The following is a 16,551-nucleotide window of genomic DNA, read 5'->3' on the forward strand; positions in this document are numbered from 1 at the left end:
CAGCTCCAAATCAAGGGAAACTGTTTAGACACATCGGGGTCAATTTTCCTTGACCCGTGGAGTCGGGATTGGAGGCGTGCGGGGGGTTAAAGTCCCAAATTCGGGGGTCCCGACACCATCCCGCCTCCATGTAAGTTTCAAAGGAGGCGGGTACCTGCCCCGCACTGGGACCCGCCTACCCAAGGCAGGAAGGGATTAGTGCCAATTAACTGCCTGTTAACAGGTAGTTAACAGGCAGTTTTTAGCCTAATCCCTATTTTAAAGCTTGAAGTGTGGGATTCCCGATGGCGCCAAACCACGCCAAGTTAGAGTCGTCGGGTTGAAGGACTTGGAGGGGTCGAGATGTTGGTGTTCAGGTGAGTGATGGGTGCATGAGTGCAAAGGTAAGTGTGTTTGGTGTGTCTAAAGTGTGTAAAGAAGTTTAAATGATCTGTACTTACCTTTACAGCCTTCCTTCCTCTAGGTTTCAGGAATCCATCATCTAACCGGCACAGAAAGCAGAATGGCTGCGATCTGTCAAAAGTGACAGCCTGCAGCTTTCTGTGCCGGTGAGATTTCTAACTGAGTCTGTGTAGAAGGACTCAGGTTAGAAGTAAGACTGTCAGTGTTTGACAGCTTCAAACAGCTGTGAAACACTGATATTTCATCTGTCAAAACGTCTTGACAGATGAAATTTCAGTCTGTGACGTCACCTGTTGCCGGGTGACCCTTAATTGGCCTAATGAGCCCGCAAGTTGAAATTGCGTGGATTGGCCGCATCTCAATGGAGGCGGGACTACAACCCCGAAAGTTGTAGTCCCGCCTCCTTCCCAACTTCTGAATGAAAATCACCACCATCGTGTACGCAAGATGAACTTGCTGTCATGTTTCATAATTTTCAACTAACTGTTTTACCTGAAATGCATTTTTGGTTTAAGCTATAATATGGCTTTGATGTGAAGGCAGATTCAGGATTCTGAGATTTAATTCCTCAAATGTCCAGCTAAAAAATGGCACACAGAAACAGACAGTCTGAGAGATGTGGTAATGAAGTCAAACATGGGGATGGCTCGAGGGTTCTCTCCTTAGTGTCGATCAGTTTGAGAATTTATAGGTCAGAAAAGTTGTACATAGCCTGCCAACAGGGAGTGTGGCATGCTTTGTTATTTTGTGTGTCATGAGGAGCATCACAAAGTTGAACTTCACTGTAGTTGTTACTCTGTTCATTCACATATGAAAAATAAGTCAGCTTATTGATTCATAATTGGCATCATTTCACAAGCATGTTAATCAGTTGACTTTTCAGAAAATAGGAAGAGGTACTTGGGGCCACATGTGCATTTATAGTATCCAGTTCAAACAACAAGGAGTTGCTTCACAAGTTTTGAGCCTCATGATCAAAACTGCAGACCGAAACAAGGATTTTATTCCTCGTTCACAGAAAAGCAGCGCCAAGGAAAATCACTACATTCTTGGTACAGATCTTTAAGTACAAGCCACAGTTTGGCAAAGAATGAGACTGAACCGCAGCAGTGGGGAAACAGACAATCTACATCATGAGAATGAATGTGCAAGAAAATCAAATCTGACTGGTTGAAACCAATGCAGCATTTTTCAACATCACAGCAGATTCAATAGCTAATCAGTTAGTAGTGATATTCTTGTGCAATCACCCTGCCATAGATGAACTGTTCATCCACCGTGTTTCCACTGGGTCTCATTGGTTACCGGCTCCCTATCGTTCTCATTTTCTGCTCATATACTTATTCCATGCACGAAACCTGTGTTTTATCCATCAGTGCACACTCTTTCCAGCCACCACGAGGTAACAGAACTAGTCCATCAACCTACAACAAATATAAATGTGTAGAGTGAAGAGCTGGGAATTGGTATGAATGACAGGTTGATGGTCCTCAAGACCAACTGGCAGAAGTAGAGAAATAGATAACAAAGCACAGAAGAACCAGCTATTTAATTAGCTCTGATGTTGAAAACCAATGGTTTAAAATGGCAAGGGCAGATGATCAACTGTTTGAAGGCATTTTCACACTATTGTATCATCTGTGTGTGGATCTGGCAAAGTTGATAGCACTGCAAAATATAAACTTACCAGGTTCCCTTCAATAGACAGCAGTAGACACAGATATTCCTGCTATTCCAAGTCTGCTGCCAATCATCATGTCCCTGGTCTGCATCATGGGTTTTTTTTTATAAATAGAATGTGTTTTCTTTTAAATTTCTAGCAGAAGCTGATTTGGAAAATCAGAGACCAGATTTTCTGCTTATTAACAGAAGATGCTTCCCAAATCAGCCTCCAACCTAACACTTGGCCAAGGACTATATACAAACATGGCAGAGCGACACTGAGGAAGGCTTGGCACTATTCTCCCAAAACCCAGATAAATATAAAAACATCTGGAAATGAAAACAGATCCATAGTCCATTGCATATTGGTGCAGCTTAAATCAGATTCGGACCAAATTTAAAAACCCATTCTGTAAACGGCAGGTACTGGTTCACACACACACAGTTTCTGGTTGGGGCGGATATCACCTCACACAAAAAGGTAGGTATTGCACAGCATCATCAGGGTTAGAGTGATCTCCTGGACTACTTTCGATCATCTACGGGAGAGGAATTTCACAGATTTTCTTTGCCCCTAAATTGGCTTAGATTTTTAAAAAAAACTATAACCATGCGAGCAGCAGTCAGAATGATTGCCAGAGTAATCCAATCAAGCCTCAATATAATAACGGATCTGATTTCACAATAAATTATATTTCCTCCTATAAACAGAGTATTTAGTACCAATGTTATGTCCAAACTTAGAATTTATATTTTTACTGAATCTCCCAGAACCAGCTTGTTGACATTACATGCCAGCCCCATGCATGTACTTTTTCTTTGCTTCTCTAGGTGACAAAAGTTTAAAATCAAAAAGACACTATGTAGGATCAGTCAATGATGGAGATTAGTTGGCCATTTATTTTCATGGGAAGTAGCGAAGTTCACTTGATACTTTATACTGGCTACACTCTGCAGGGCTATAAACTGGTCCTAGGTCAAGACCACCTCTTCATGGAAACTGTCAGTTCAAGTGACATATTAAAAACAAATGTTGAAACAGTAAATTTCTTTACACAGTGCCCCCAAAGGAGGGCTGTCCTGCCGAGCTGGACAACGGACGAGAGGTGTTGGAGGATGATGAAGTGGTCAACTATCAAAGGCTGCAGAGGTGTCAAGGAGGGATAATATGCCATGATCATAGAGAATATTGTTTGCGACTTTGATTAGGGCCATTTCAGTGCTGTAGCAGGGGCAGAAACCTGATTGAAGAGGTCCAAACATGGAGCTGAGGGAAAGTTGGGCACAGGTTTAGGAGGCAACAGCACATTCAAGAATTTTGGAAAGGAAATGTGTGTGTGTGTTTGGGGAGGGGGGGGGGGGGTGATAGTGTTTTTTTTTATGTAGACAGTAGTGGGGAAAATAAGCCAGGGCTGGTCTTTTCTCTCCAGGATGATTTTTGAGTAGTGGGTGATCTTGGTAAAGCAGAATGGAACTTGATGTGATCAAGCCAGATCTGATGGAGGATGGCTAAGCCAGTTACACGCCAGCTACGCTCAAGTCCGCACTCTTAGGCTTGAGGGAATGAAGATGGGGGCCATACCAGGGTGGTAGACAATAAAGGTTTTGCTAGGGTCAAGGGCTTTAAAAGATGAAGGTGAGGGAGTGCTAGAGCAAATCAATGGCTGCAGAAAGGCTTGCCAGTTGCGAGTGTGAAAGTGCAGTTGATATTAACTCGGGGGAGAGTTTTTCCAGAGGCAAACATAGAAGGAAGTGGTATTGGGTTAGGGGTATATTGGTGGTGAATAAAAGGAATTTGTTGAAAATGGCCTCATCAGTGATTGAGAGTAGAGGTGCCATGGGAGATGGTGAGGTCCAGGAGATGGCCATGAATATGGGTAGGAGATTTTAAATGGAAGAGGTTTAGGGAGGGCAGTGAATTGAGAGAGAGGGTAAGGAGTGCCGAGATAAAGTATGAAATCACCAAGGATTGAATCACTTAGTACAGAGGTCCAGAGAGGAAAGCAGGGCGGATAACAAGCCCAAATTCAATCACCCCGCTTAACGGAGCCTTAATTTTGGCATTGAACACCAACTCCCAATTAGACTCCCCCTCAAGCAGAAATACATGTGCACATGATACCAAACTGGGTCAGACTATAAACAACAGGGAACAGGCTGAGTGAATAGAGAAAGATGTGGATAGACTGGGAAGCTGCGCTGATGAGTCACAGATGCTCTTTAGTGTGGACAAAGTCATGTGATTGGAAAATAAACATTGACAATACAAGCTAAATACCATTAAACTACACAACGCAACAGTGGATTTGAGGACATTGTGCTGACAGCTTCAGTGATATCTTCATCAGTGTGCAACAGCAGTAAAGACAGCAAAAAGGATCTTGGCTGTATAGCCAGAGGAAGAGAGCACAAATCTCCAAGTGCTGGTCCAGCCCCACCAGCAGTACTGCATACAACTCTGATCACTGTATTACAAGAAAGGCATCCCAGCATTGAGAGAACACGCAGCAAAGGGCATCTAAATTAATACCTGGGACTAAATATCGGAGTTAAGAGGAGGCTGTAGAAGCAGAGAAGGTTTGCACAAGACAAGGGAAGGCTTGGGGATAATCTTATAAAACTATTAAAGATTCCAAAGGACATAAGCTAACACCAATGTGTTTAACAGTCACATTTCGATAAGAGGACATGGTCTTAAACGTAAGGAGGAGGGCGGGTGGAAACAGGTCAGATTTAAGAACTCTAAGTAGAGAATGGTGACTGTTCAGAATGGACTGCTAAGGGAGTCACTGAGGGCTGACTGCATCATAAAGTTCAGGAGGGAGCCGGATAAATCCCTGGTGAAAAATGAGAGTGTGTGATAGGAAAGGCATTGTGGAATGATATTTCCTAGACACTGGGACGAGGCAAATGGCCCACAGTAGTTGTTTGCAGTCATGTACATTCCAATGTTATTTGAAGACATTCCAAGTTTAAAAAATAGGTAATTTTAACAAAGCTGATGTCTCTCAAGTAAAAAAAAAAGGTGGCAAAGCTTAACATTTACACTTGCTAAAGTCCAATGTTTAGTAAAGCATGAAGTGCAAACCCAATGCATTAAGGTAAACGATTAATGCATTTGCAAAACTGCGATTGTCACACATTGTGGTATTGATTGCAGAATGTCTCACTCAACTGAAAACTAGCACAGAATGAATTTTTGCTCTGATCAAGCAGAAGCATGATTTTTTTCCTATACATTTCTCTTGTAAATGAATTGTTATTTCTCTGAGATATTATGTAGGGCAGCACTGACGCACAGAATAATTGGCCATCAGTAAATTATAGATGCACGAGTGGTCAAATGGAAAAACAAGGCATGCATTTAAAGCACAAAAACTAAAAGATGAGGAAGGACTATTTTAAATGCTACTTCAGTGATTAGCATCAAATAACAATGCATTAGGAGGAGCAGTAAGCAATGCAGACAGGAGCAGAAAGTTGCAAAGAGCCTAGACGGATTAAGTGAGTGGGCAAAACTATGGCATGTAGATTCACGTGTGAGGTCATCCATTTTGGACCGAAGAAAAATAAACCAGAATATTTTCTAAATAGTGATGAACTAGGAACTGTAGAGGAGCCAAGAGATTTGGGAGTCCACAAATCATTAAAAGCTAGTGGACAGGTACAAAATAATCAAAAAGGCTAAGAGAACGTTGGCCTTTATTTCAAAGGGGCTGGAAGTTATGCTTCAATTGTAGAGAGCCTTGGTCAGATCCCACTTGGAGTACTGTGTACTGTTCTGGGCACCGCACCTTAGAAAGGATATATTGGCCTTGGAAAAAATGCAGTGCAGATTCATCAGAAAGTTACCAGAGCTCCAAGGGTTAGATTACATAAACTAGGCTTGCATTCTGTGGAATATAGAACTTTAAGGGTGGTTTGTTTGAGGGTTTTAGGATTTTGAAAGGAATTGATGGGGTAGATAAATAAAGAGAAACATAACCTTAAAAAAAGCCAGGCCATTCAGGAGAGAAGTTAAGAAACATTCCTTCACGCAAAGGGTGGTAGAGGCGTGGAGCTCTCTCCCACAAAAGGCAGATGCTAGCTCAATTAATCATTTTAAATCTGAGCTTGATAAGATTTTTGCTAGAGAAGAATATAAAAGGATATAGAGCCATGGCAGGTGGATGGTGTTAAGATGCAGATCAGCCATGATCTCAGTGAATGTGGAACAGGTTCGAGGGGCTGAATGGCCTGCTCTTGTTCCTACTTTAGTTTTTAAATACTGAGGGTTGTGTGTTGTGAACTAGCACCCACAATTAAATGCAGTGAAGCTACCATTCTCATTTGACTCAGGATACCACAAAACAGCCCTATTTAAATGCTAGGCGAAGCATAGAAGTGGCTCTTGCAATTTGTAGATTTACTCGATTTAATGAAATGTGCTACAAACTTGCATCACGACAAAATGGGCAAAAAAACCTTTAATGGTTTATACAATCCTGTTCTATTTGCCATCATTCAGAAAAACAGAAAACAATTTAGTTTCTCAAGAGCATACAGCAAATGTAACATTCAAGCTCTGACCCACTTCTTGATTAAAAAACCCCCCCCAGAAAATTATGTTGTACGTACTGCCAAAACCACTTCCTGACCAGATTCATGGCAGAGTGCTTAATCATGACGGCAGCATTATTTCTCTGGGTTTAACACCAGCCTTTTGATACTTCATCACCTTCCATGTCACACTCAATATTATAGGCAAATTAGATTAGACCATTGCAAATGTGCAACCAATTCAAGCAGAAAATCTTATTTCTGCAGCTCACAAGTTATCATTTAAATCTACATTGCTCCAGCTACTAACATTTTCCAGCTACATACAATCTCCTGGGACAGTAAGCTCCACTGTTGTACAACGATGACTTATACATTGCCACATAAGAAATAAGATTAATTTCTGTATTTTTCTGAAAAAATAAAGTACCAATGAATTGAATAAAGTTCATAATTTTCTTCAAGAGCTCAAGGTTATTAAATGAATGTGCAAACTGAATCCAATAATATGTTCGACACTGTGACAACCTCTGGAACCAGGAGAAATGGGCTCAAGCTTAGAATCATAGAAATTTATGGCACAGAAGGAGGCCATTTGGCCCATCGTGTCTGCGCCGGTTGAAAAAGAGCTATCCAGCCTAATCCCACTTTCCAGCTCTTGGTCCGTAGCCTTGTAGGTTACGGCACTTCAAATGCATATACAAGTACTTTAAAAAAAAAATGTGATGAGGGTTTCTGCCTCGACCACCCGGTCAGGCAGCGAGTTCCAGACCCCCCAACACCCTCTGGGTGAAAATATTTCTCAACTCTCCTCTAACCCTGCTACCAATTACTTTAAATCTATGCCCCCTGGTTATTGATCTCTCTGCTAAGGGAAATAGGTGCTTCCTATTCACTCTATCTAGGCCCCTCAATTATATACACCTCAATTAAATCTCCCTTTGGCCTCCTCTGTTCGTAAGAAAACAACCCCAGCCTATCCAATCTTTCCTCTTAGCTAAAATTTTTCAGTCCTGACAACATCCTTGTAAATCTCCTCTGTACCCTCTCTAGTGCAATCACATCTTTCCTGTAAGAACATAAGAAATAGGAGGAGGAGTAGGCCATTTGGCCCTTCAAGCCTGCTCCGCCATTCAATATGATCTTCTACCTCAACTCCACCATCCCGCACTATCCCCATATCCCTTAATTCCCAAAAATTTATCGACCTGTCTTGAATATACTCAACGACTGAGCATCCACAGCTCTCTGGGTTAGAGAATTCCAAAGACTCACAACCCTCAGTGAAGAGATTTCTCCTCATCTCAGTCCTAAATGGCCAACCCCTTATTCTGAGACTGTGACCCTGTGTTCTCGATTCCCCAGCCAGGGGAAACATTTTCTCAGCATTAACCCTGTCAAGCCCCTTAAGAATTTTATATGTTTCAATTAGATCACCTTTCATTCTTCTAAACTCTAGGGAATATAGGCCTCGTCTACTCAATCTCTCCTCAGAATAATCCCCTCATCCCAGGAACCAGTTGAGGGAACCTTTGTTGCACTCCCTCTAAGGCAAGTATGTCTTTCCTTAGGCAGGGAGACCAGAACTGTACACAGTACTCCAGGTGTGGCTTCACTAATGCCCTGTATAATTGTACTAAGACTTCTTCACTCTTATACTCTAATCCCTTTGTAACAAACGCTAACATACCATTTGCTTTCTTAATTGCTTGCTGTACCTGCATGTTAACTTTCTGTGATTCATGTGCAAGGACACCCAGGTCCCTTTGAATGCAAACATTTCCCAGTCTCACCATTCAAAAAATATTCTGCCTTTTTGTTTTTCCTACTGAAGTGGATAACTTCACACTTCCCCACATTGTATTGCATTGGCCATGTTCTTGCCCACTCAGTCAACCTGTCTATATCTCTCTGCAGCCTCTTTGCATCCTCCTTAGATTACTTTCCCACCTAACTTTGTATCATCAGCAAACTTAGATGAAAGGACCGAGTGTAACGTATCCAAGTCAATAGATTGTAAATAGCCGAGGCCCAAGCACTGATCCTTGCGATACCCCGCTAGTTACAGCCTGCCAACCTGAAAAAGTCCTGTTTATTCCTACTCTCTGTTTTCTGTCCATTAACCAATCCTCAATCCATGCTAATATATTACCCCCAATCCCATGAGTCCAAATTTTGTATAATAACCTCATGTGGCATCTTACCAAATGCTTTTTGAAAATCCAAATATACCACATTCACTGGTTCCCCCTTATCCATCCTACTAGTTACATCTTCAAAAAACTAATAGATTAGTCAAACACAATTTCCCTTTCATAAAACCACGTTGATGCTGTCTAATCATATTACGATTTTCTAAGTGCCAGAAATGTGCTGACCAGAACTGTACGCAGTACTCTAGCTGTGACCTAACTAGTGTTTTATACAGTTCAAGCATAACCTCTCTGCTCTTATATTCTGTGTCTCAGCTAATAGAGGAAAGCATCCCGTATGCCTCCTCAACCACCTTATTTACCCAGCCTGCTACCTTCAGGGTTCTGTGGACATGCACTCCAAGGTCCCTCTATTCCTTTACATTTCTCGGTATTCTACCATTTATTGTGCATTCCCTTGCCTTGAGCCCTCCCCAAATGGATTACCTCAGACTTCTTCAGATTGAATTCCATTTGCCACTTGTCTGCCCACCTGACCAGCCCATTGATATCTTCCTGCAGTCTACAGCTATCTTCCTCACCATCAACCAGATGGCCAATTTTTGTATTGTCTGCAAACTTCTTAATCATGTCCCCTACATTGAAGTCTAAATCATTGATATATACCAAAAAAAGCCCCGTGGAACCCCATTGGAAACAGCCTTCCAGTCACAAAAACACCCGTCAACCATTATTTTTTGCTTCCTGCCACTGAGCCAATTTTGAATCCAACTTGCCACTTTCTCTTGGATCCCATGGGCTTTTACTTTTTTGACCAACCTTGTCAAAGGCCTTGCTAAAATCCATGTAGACCGCATCAAACGCACTACCCTCATTGACCCTTCTTGTTGCCTCCTCAAAAAATTCAATCAAGTTAGTCAGACACGATCTTCCCATAACAAATCCATGCTGACTGCCCTTGATTAAGCCATGACTTTCTAAATGATGATTTATACTGTCCCTCAGAATTTTTTCCAATGATTTTCCCACGACCAAGGTTAGGCTGACCGGCCTGTAATTACTCAGTCTATCACTTTTCCCCTCTTTAAACAATGCCACAACAGTCCTCCAGCACCACACCTGCAGCCAGAAAGGATTGGAAAAGGACAGTCAGAGCCTCCACTATTTCCTCCCTTGCCTCTCTCAACAGCCTGGGATACACTTCATCCAGGCCTGGCGATTTATCTACTTTCAAAGATGCTAAACCTCTTAATACTTCCCCTCTCTCTGTATTTATCCCATCTAATATTTCACACTCCTCCTCAACTACAACGTCTGCATCGTCCCTCTCTTTTGTGAAGACAGACGCAAAGTATTCATTAAGAACCATACCCACAACTTCCACCTCCACATATAGGTTACCTTCTTGATCTCTAATAGGCCCTACTCTTTCCTTAGTTATTCCCTTGCTCTTTATGTATTTATAAAACATCTTTGGGTTTTCCTTGATTTTACTTGCCAAAAGAGAGAAGCTAAACAGTTAAAATTTATGTACTTTACGCAGAGGAATGTGACAGTGTGGGGAAAATAGGGGAGAAGTGGATATACATTTAAAGGAATGGGTGTGAGAGGTTATTAGTTTTGGGACCAACTGTATGCACTCCATAATCTTTTTCGGATCTATTCTTTCCTTTGTTCCTAAGGACTAAATACTGATTGAACACAAGTTTTGTCTGAATGCAAATTAATTTTATTTTTAACCCATATGATGGTAAAGATAATATGTAACAGTAACTTAAATCATTATCTCCTTTCAAACTAGCTAAGCTGACATGCTGGGGGGGGGGGGAGGAGAGCAGGGGGAAAGAGAATAAAATGATGTCCTCATTTATTTTCAGGACTGATTTCTCCTTCCTGTTTCTTGAGCTAATGCCTGTAGAGCAACCAAAGTAGGTTTTGTAGAGAATGGCAAGCAGTACAAAACAGGACCAGTCTACAGTAGCAGCTGCCATTGTTTAAGCATGTGGGATAAAATGTCCACTCTTAATGCTGTTGAAGACTAACTTGGCCCAGTACAATTTGGAGTTCTCAAATAATTCACACCAGGTTCGTTCAGATATGCACAATAGATGAACATTTATTTGGTAAATTAACAACCAATGTTCAACAGCAGAGGGACAAAACAATGATTCTATGGCAATTTAATTTCAAACAGACTGGCATGGCACTCATTATCTGGAGTACTCAAAGAAAGGTAGATTAAGAACCTCTACTATGTAAATCAAGTGTGTCTAAAATATTAGAACAGATTAGAACAGACACCAGTTACAACAGGCCATTTCACTTTATTTAATTCTTAGCTACATCACATTTTACACATACACAATCAGTATTCCTTTTCTAGTCAAGCTATGTGCCCTTCATACCAACAGGAATGTAAACCTCACCTTTTTCTTCAGTCCTTGAAGGAAGAGAGTCAATTTTGTCCGGATGAACCTTTTTAAATTCAAGCTTCTTTTCAGCTGGCGGAGGGTCAGGTTTTGAAGCTGCAAGATGCAACATTTCACGAACAGTGTTTTTCCATTCAGGCTTCAATGAAAGTGGCTTTCAGTAATTAAATGACATTACTGCTTATCAGAGGGTTTTGGTTTTTTTTACTGTGTGGTCTCTGTGCAGTAAGCACTAACTTCCTGTGCTATACCTACATACACACATTGGCCAATGAGAATAAAGGGGCAGGAATTTTAAAAAGTAAACGAAGTGAGCTAGAAACATTAACTGTACATTCCATTCCACAGTGCAGTTTAAACAGTAAATCGAAAGTATTTCAGACTATCGACAAAAATATGTAGTAAAATAGAAACTGCATCTGCACCAAATTAATCCTCATACCCAAAATGCCAAAAAGGGCAGCCATCTTGACAATCACTAAGTAGGCAATCTCTGTTGAACTACTTATGATTTCATCTTAAAATTACACTGCCACGTCAATTTTATGCTTTTTGAAGTTAATTCAAATGCATCATTCAAACAAAAATAAGATTTCAAATGTTACTGCTTAGACTTTCGCAAGTAAGTGGAGATTGATATCCTGAAACAGGAACCAGTGATGCAGAGTAAAGGTTATCTTTACTTGCAAACTAGTAATCAAAGATAATGGTCCTAGTTACCATTAACATTTCTTTAACTGAAACAACTTATGTTGAGAGGCAGTTAATCTGTTAAGACTGCTGACGTTTTACACATGTATACCCCCAAGTGCTGACCCATTTACAAAGTAATTTTATCAAGTCATAAATCACATTTAATAAATGGATCCAAAGTACAGTCCCTGAACTGAGGTTTGTGTATTATGTCTTACTTTATTTTCAAATTGCAAAATATACAATCGCATTGTGCAACGATTTAGCCACAAGTTTAGATTGTTAAATAATTTGGGTTTTTAAATAAAACTTTTTGCACTATTAAGTAACCGTATAGTTTCTTTGACATGGGCTAGACTACAGTTACAAATGATAATTTTATAACCCCAACTGCCTGGCCACTGGAATAAAGGAACATTGATCCAAGCCCTCTCTCTAGAAGGGTGGGTAGCAAGAGAAAAAGATAGGTGGCATCATGCAGCCACTCTTACAAACCACAGTTGGTCAAGAACATCACCTGTGGTGTCTGGTTCTTTATCAAAAGAATGTGTGGTGAAGAAATAAAACAGAAGAAAGAGAGAGCGAGTGTGAAAGTGTATGTAGCACTATTACCCATATTGATTTTCGCAACTAAATCCTAGCGACCAAGCACAGCATTCTGTTACATGAATATCACAGAACGGAGGTTTAGGTAGCCATGTAGCACAGCAGGTGACAGCATTTCAAACAATTAATTTATATATTGTGGTGAAAAAGTGAGACAATATTGTTATTCCCTTGGGTGGCTCAGCATGTTCAAGCATCAATGCATGGTACAGCAGAATATCATGGGTTTACATCTGCAATTTGCCACTGTACTGAGTGCTTGGCAATGCTTGATTGTGCTCCTACGGGAAATGAAGGCCATATGCTTTCCTTTCGATTTCTAATACCCTGCTCTTCTTTTCTCAAAGCATGTCAAAGAATTTCCCTGCTATACGAAAGTTGAATGGCGTCAGCCTTGGCTGAATTGGTAGCACTCCTCATCTGAGAGTCAGCAGGTTGTGGGCTTTCCAAGAGAAGAGCAGGGGAGTTCTCCAGTGTCCCGGCCAATATTTATCCCTCAACCAACACTACCAAAACAGATTATCTGGTCATTTATTTACTGCTGTTTGTGTGGCCTTGCACTGGCTCCATGTTTCCCTATATCACAACAGTAACTACATTGTGACTACAAGTACTTCATTGGCTAACAAGCATTTTTGCATGTGTTGGGGTCACGAGTTGCGCAAATTCTTTGTTTTCCTGCAGAAATGTGTTTTAAATCTTACTGAAGCAGAAATAGCTCTTTTTCTTTCTCCCCTTTCCCCCACATTTTCAGTGAATGGCTTTAATGTATACAATGTAAGAAATGTATTATAACACGGTTATAACAGTGAAATATTTCAACAGTTGGTGAGCATAACATACCTTGGACTTTTGTTGGTGGCAGTGGCTTTTTTGGTTTCTGTGAAAAGAAACTGGAGCTTAAAAAGTGACTAAAAAGAGTACGTCGTACAAATGTGCCAACAGTCATGATGTGACTTCACCCTTTGAACTCATTAGCAATTTTTGCACTAAATTCCAAAATATTGCATTATATTAACTTGCCTGTCAAAGATTTTCATGTGAAGGGCTAAAAAAAATGCCATAAAACAGACAAATTTAGCAAATATAGCGTAGGTTGCAAAAATAAAAATCTGACAATCAAGAAAAATTTAAAAATCAGCCCCCTGAAGGTGAAAGTTAAATCTGAATGATTCAGAGGAGTTTGATCATAGTATTAAATAAATTTTAGGATGCATTTCTTACTGGTCACCAACAAGACCAAGTCCCAATCAAACCTTGAACAAAACTCAAAAGGCATCTCAAAGACAAATGAAACGAAAATAACTCCACTGAACCATCAGTCTTGAATTTTAAATTGATTTGGCCCGGAATTTGCGGTCAGTGGCAAAGCAAAGGCGTTCGTCGCTGGCCCTGAAGTAAGCTTCGCATAAAGATCTGTGTCAAGAAGTTTGGGTTTTCCGATGTTCAATTCAAATCAACAGAGTATAGTGGAAATCCCATAGTGCGAGCTGCTGCGAGGTCAACAAGCTGTCTATGCAGCCAATCAAAACACAGAATTCTCAGACAGCGAACAAGGAAGTGAGTAAGCTCTTAAAATTTTTACTTTAAAAAAAATGAGAGAACACAAGTCAAAGATTGGGGCTCTCAAATGGGGAAAAGGCAAACCGGAAATAAAGATGAACTTAAAAAAAAACAATTTTTTTTTTTTTTTTTTTTTTTAAGTTTCTGAAAAATTTTAATTATTAAAATGGATATAAATTTTGCACAGCACCAAAATTAAATTAGTTTTTCAGGCCCATATCCTATGTTTAGCGATCAATACGTTGTTGAAACCCCAGTTACACCAATCTCTTTGGGTCTAACTTTCAGTGGGGAATTTAACAACGTAATTACTGCGGAAGATCGAAGTTTTCGGCAGTTTCCCCGATTTGAGTGTTTACACTGACTGCTGGCTTTGCTAGGGGGGGGGGGGGGGGGCTGGCGGAGGAAAGAGAGGAGCACAGCACAGCCTGTATTGGCGCAGTGAATGACAGACCACAACTTCAGAAATTCTGCATGTGCCTGCGCCAAATCCCGAAGTTGTGCTGAGTTTCAAAGGCGGAATGATGCCAAACGCTGTATGAAGTGAAGTGGTGTCCTTCAGAGATCCATGCTGGGAACACGATCGTTCATGATATACATAAATTATTTGGACTCAGGATTAGAGGTATGGTGTCAAAATTTGTAGATGATAGCAAATTGGGGGGTATAACTAATAATGTGGAGGACAGTAGTAAAATACAGGAAGAAATAAATAGGCTTGTAGAATGGGCAGAAATGGCAATTGAAATTCAATATAGCAAAGTGTAAGGTGGTTCATTTTGGTAGGAGGAATAAGGAGGCCATTTATTCCTTTGAGGGTCAGAAACTAAATGGGGTAGAGGAGCAGAGAGATCTGGGGTTACAGATGCATAAATCACAAACATAAATTGATAGGGCCATAGAGTGCAAAGTACTGGAGTTAATTTCTAGAGGAATAGAATGCAAAAACAGGGAGGCAATAATAAAAGGGCTTCATCATCAATCCATTTTCTGTTACTCGCTGATGGTGAATACGATAGAAGCATACTGTGAGGGAATATTTCTTTCCCCAATTGACAATTATGAATCTTGCATTATCAGTATATACTGCAACATATTTTCAGTTCTGTAAATTGATTTCCCTGCATTTTCTGTAATGTTGGACTTCAAAGTACTTTTGGAGATGTGCCTTTCATAAACAAGTTAGATGAAATAAGTTCTCGGCCAATTTAACTTAATATTTTGCACAACGTGTATAGCCATATAGAAGACAATTTCAGCACCGGCAGTCATGGTAATGAAGAGTGCCAGAGGAATCAGAGTGCAAAAGATAGGCTCAGATGGAGAAGGCCCACAAGTCCACTTGATCTCATCCTTCCAAAATACCAATCTAACAGGTCTGATCTTAAATTATTTGCTCTTTGTGGGGCACTGCTTTGCAAAGATTAGCTGCTGCAGTTACCTACATAAGAATAGTGAACAACTTCTCAAAGAAACTCAATGGTTGTAAATCACATTGGGTTATCCCAAGGATGTGGTAAGGCACTATTTGTTTGTTCTTTCTTCCCTTGATAGCATCTAGTTTCTAAAATGCTTAAATATTTTGGCAACAACCACTTTTCCTGGTAACTCATTACAATTGCTAATGACCCCTGCGCAAAAGAAAGTACTACCGATGTTTCCTAAATTTATCCATCACAACTCTGAACTTATTTGTCCTGCTAACCACAGAAATATTAAACTTATTCCTAGCCCACTTCTGCGCAACATAGAACATGCCAAATAGCAATCAAAACACAAATCTTTTGTATTTACCATGTCATTGCGTCTATATAGGAAATAAGCATCCAGGTGTTGGGGACTCTGGAAAATAAACCACTTATCATCCTGACTAGATAACTAACTGCCGCCTGATATATGCTACTGGTGATACAGGTGGTTCAGTGTTGTGGAAGAGACGAGGAAGAAACACTGAAGAAAAACCAGTAATAATAAATAGACAGGCACGTGTTTTGCTCAAGGCAAGTTTTTCTTTCTTTGACGTTATCTAAAAAAATTACTGGTGAAAAGTTCACTCTGGGTGCAAAACATTTATACTACTGTTCCACAGACCAAAATGTGTCACCATGTTAAATGAAGAACCCAAAACAACATTCGACACCAACTATCTTTTGTTTTGGGACTTTTAATCAGCAGAAGCATGAAATAAAATTTTTAAATGCACTGTTTAATTTAATTTTCTTCATTTGTATTTTTGCTCTCTCTGCCTTATATAATGGTATAGGTCAGAACTGAAGTTTTGTTTTTAAATGATTTATGCAGGCATCTTAATTTCTGCACGTCAATCATTGGCCAGAACTTTGTAATTTTTAGATACCAGTACAAGAGACCACCACTGAATAATACTCTATTGCTCCAGACCATTTGCCCAGTGCTACAATAGAATCCAATGCAGATTTTTCTTCATTGAAAAAGGGGGGGGGGGGGGGGGAAAAATCACCCATTCCCCATATTTTCTCCCGAGA

At 40.3% G+C, this 16,551-nt stretch overlaps 1 protein-coding gene across 6 annotated transcripts in view; it reads right to left on the reverse strand.

Moving 5' to 3' along the window:
* Positions 1–16,551, reverse strand: part of cd2ap (CD2-associated protein) — a 199,582-nt gene that overhangs the window by 34,498 nt on the left and 148,533 nt on the right. For 5 of the 6 annotated variants that reach the window (XM_085997100.1, XM_085997099.1, XM_085997102.1 and 2 more), the window contains 2 exons: positions 13,328–13,364; positions 11,183–11,281 (listed from right to left, as the gene is read on the reverse strand). In XM_085997100.1, the coding sequence (XP_085853226.1) occupies positions 11,183–11,281; positions 13,328–13,364 (136 nt within the window). The remainder of the gene's footprint in view (positions 1–11,182; positions 11,282–13,327; positions 13,365–16,551) is intronic. The other variant, XM_085997104.1, reaches the window with a different exon arrangement.

The sequence above is a fragment of the Somniosus microcephalus genome, chromosome 9, assembly GCF_052327205.1.
Source record: "Somniosus microcephalus isolate GS21.2 chromosome 9, FLI_Smic_1.0, whole genome shotgun sequence".
NCBI classification, from domain to species: Eukaryota; Metazoa; Chordata; class Chondrichthyes; order Squaliformes; family Somniosidae; genus Somniosus; species Somniosus microcephalus.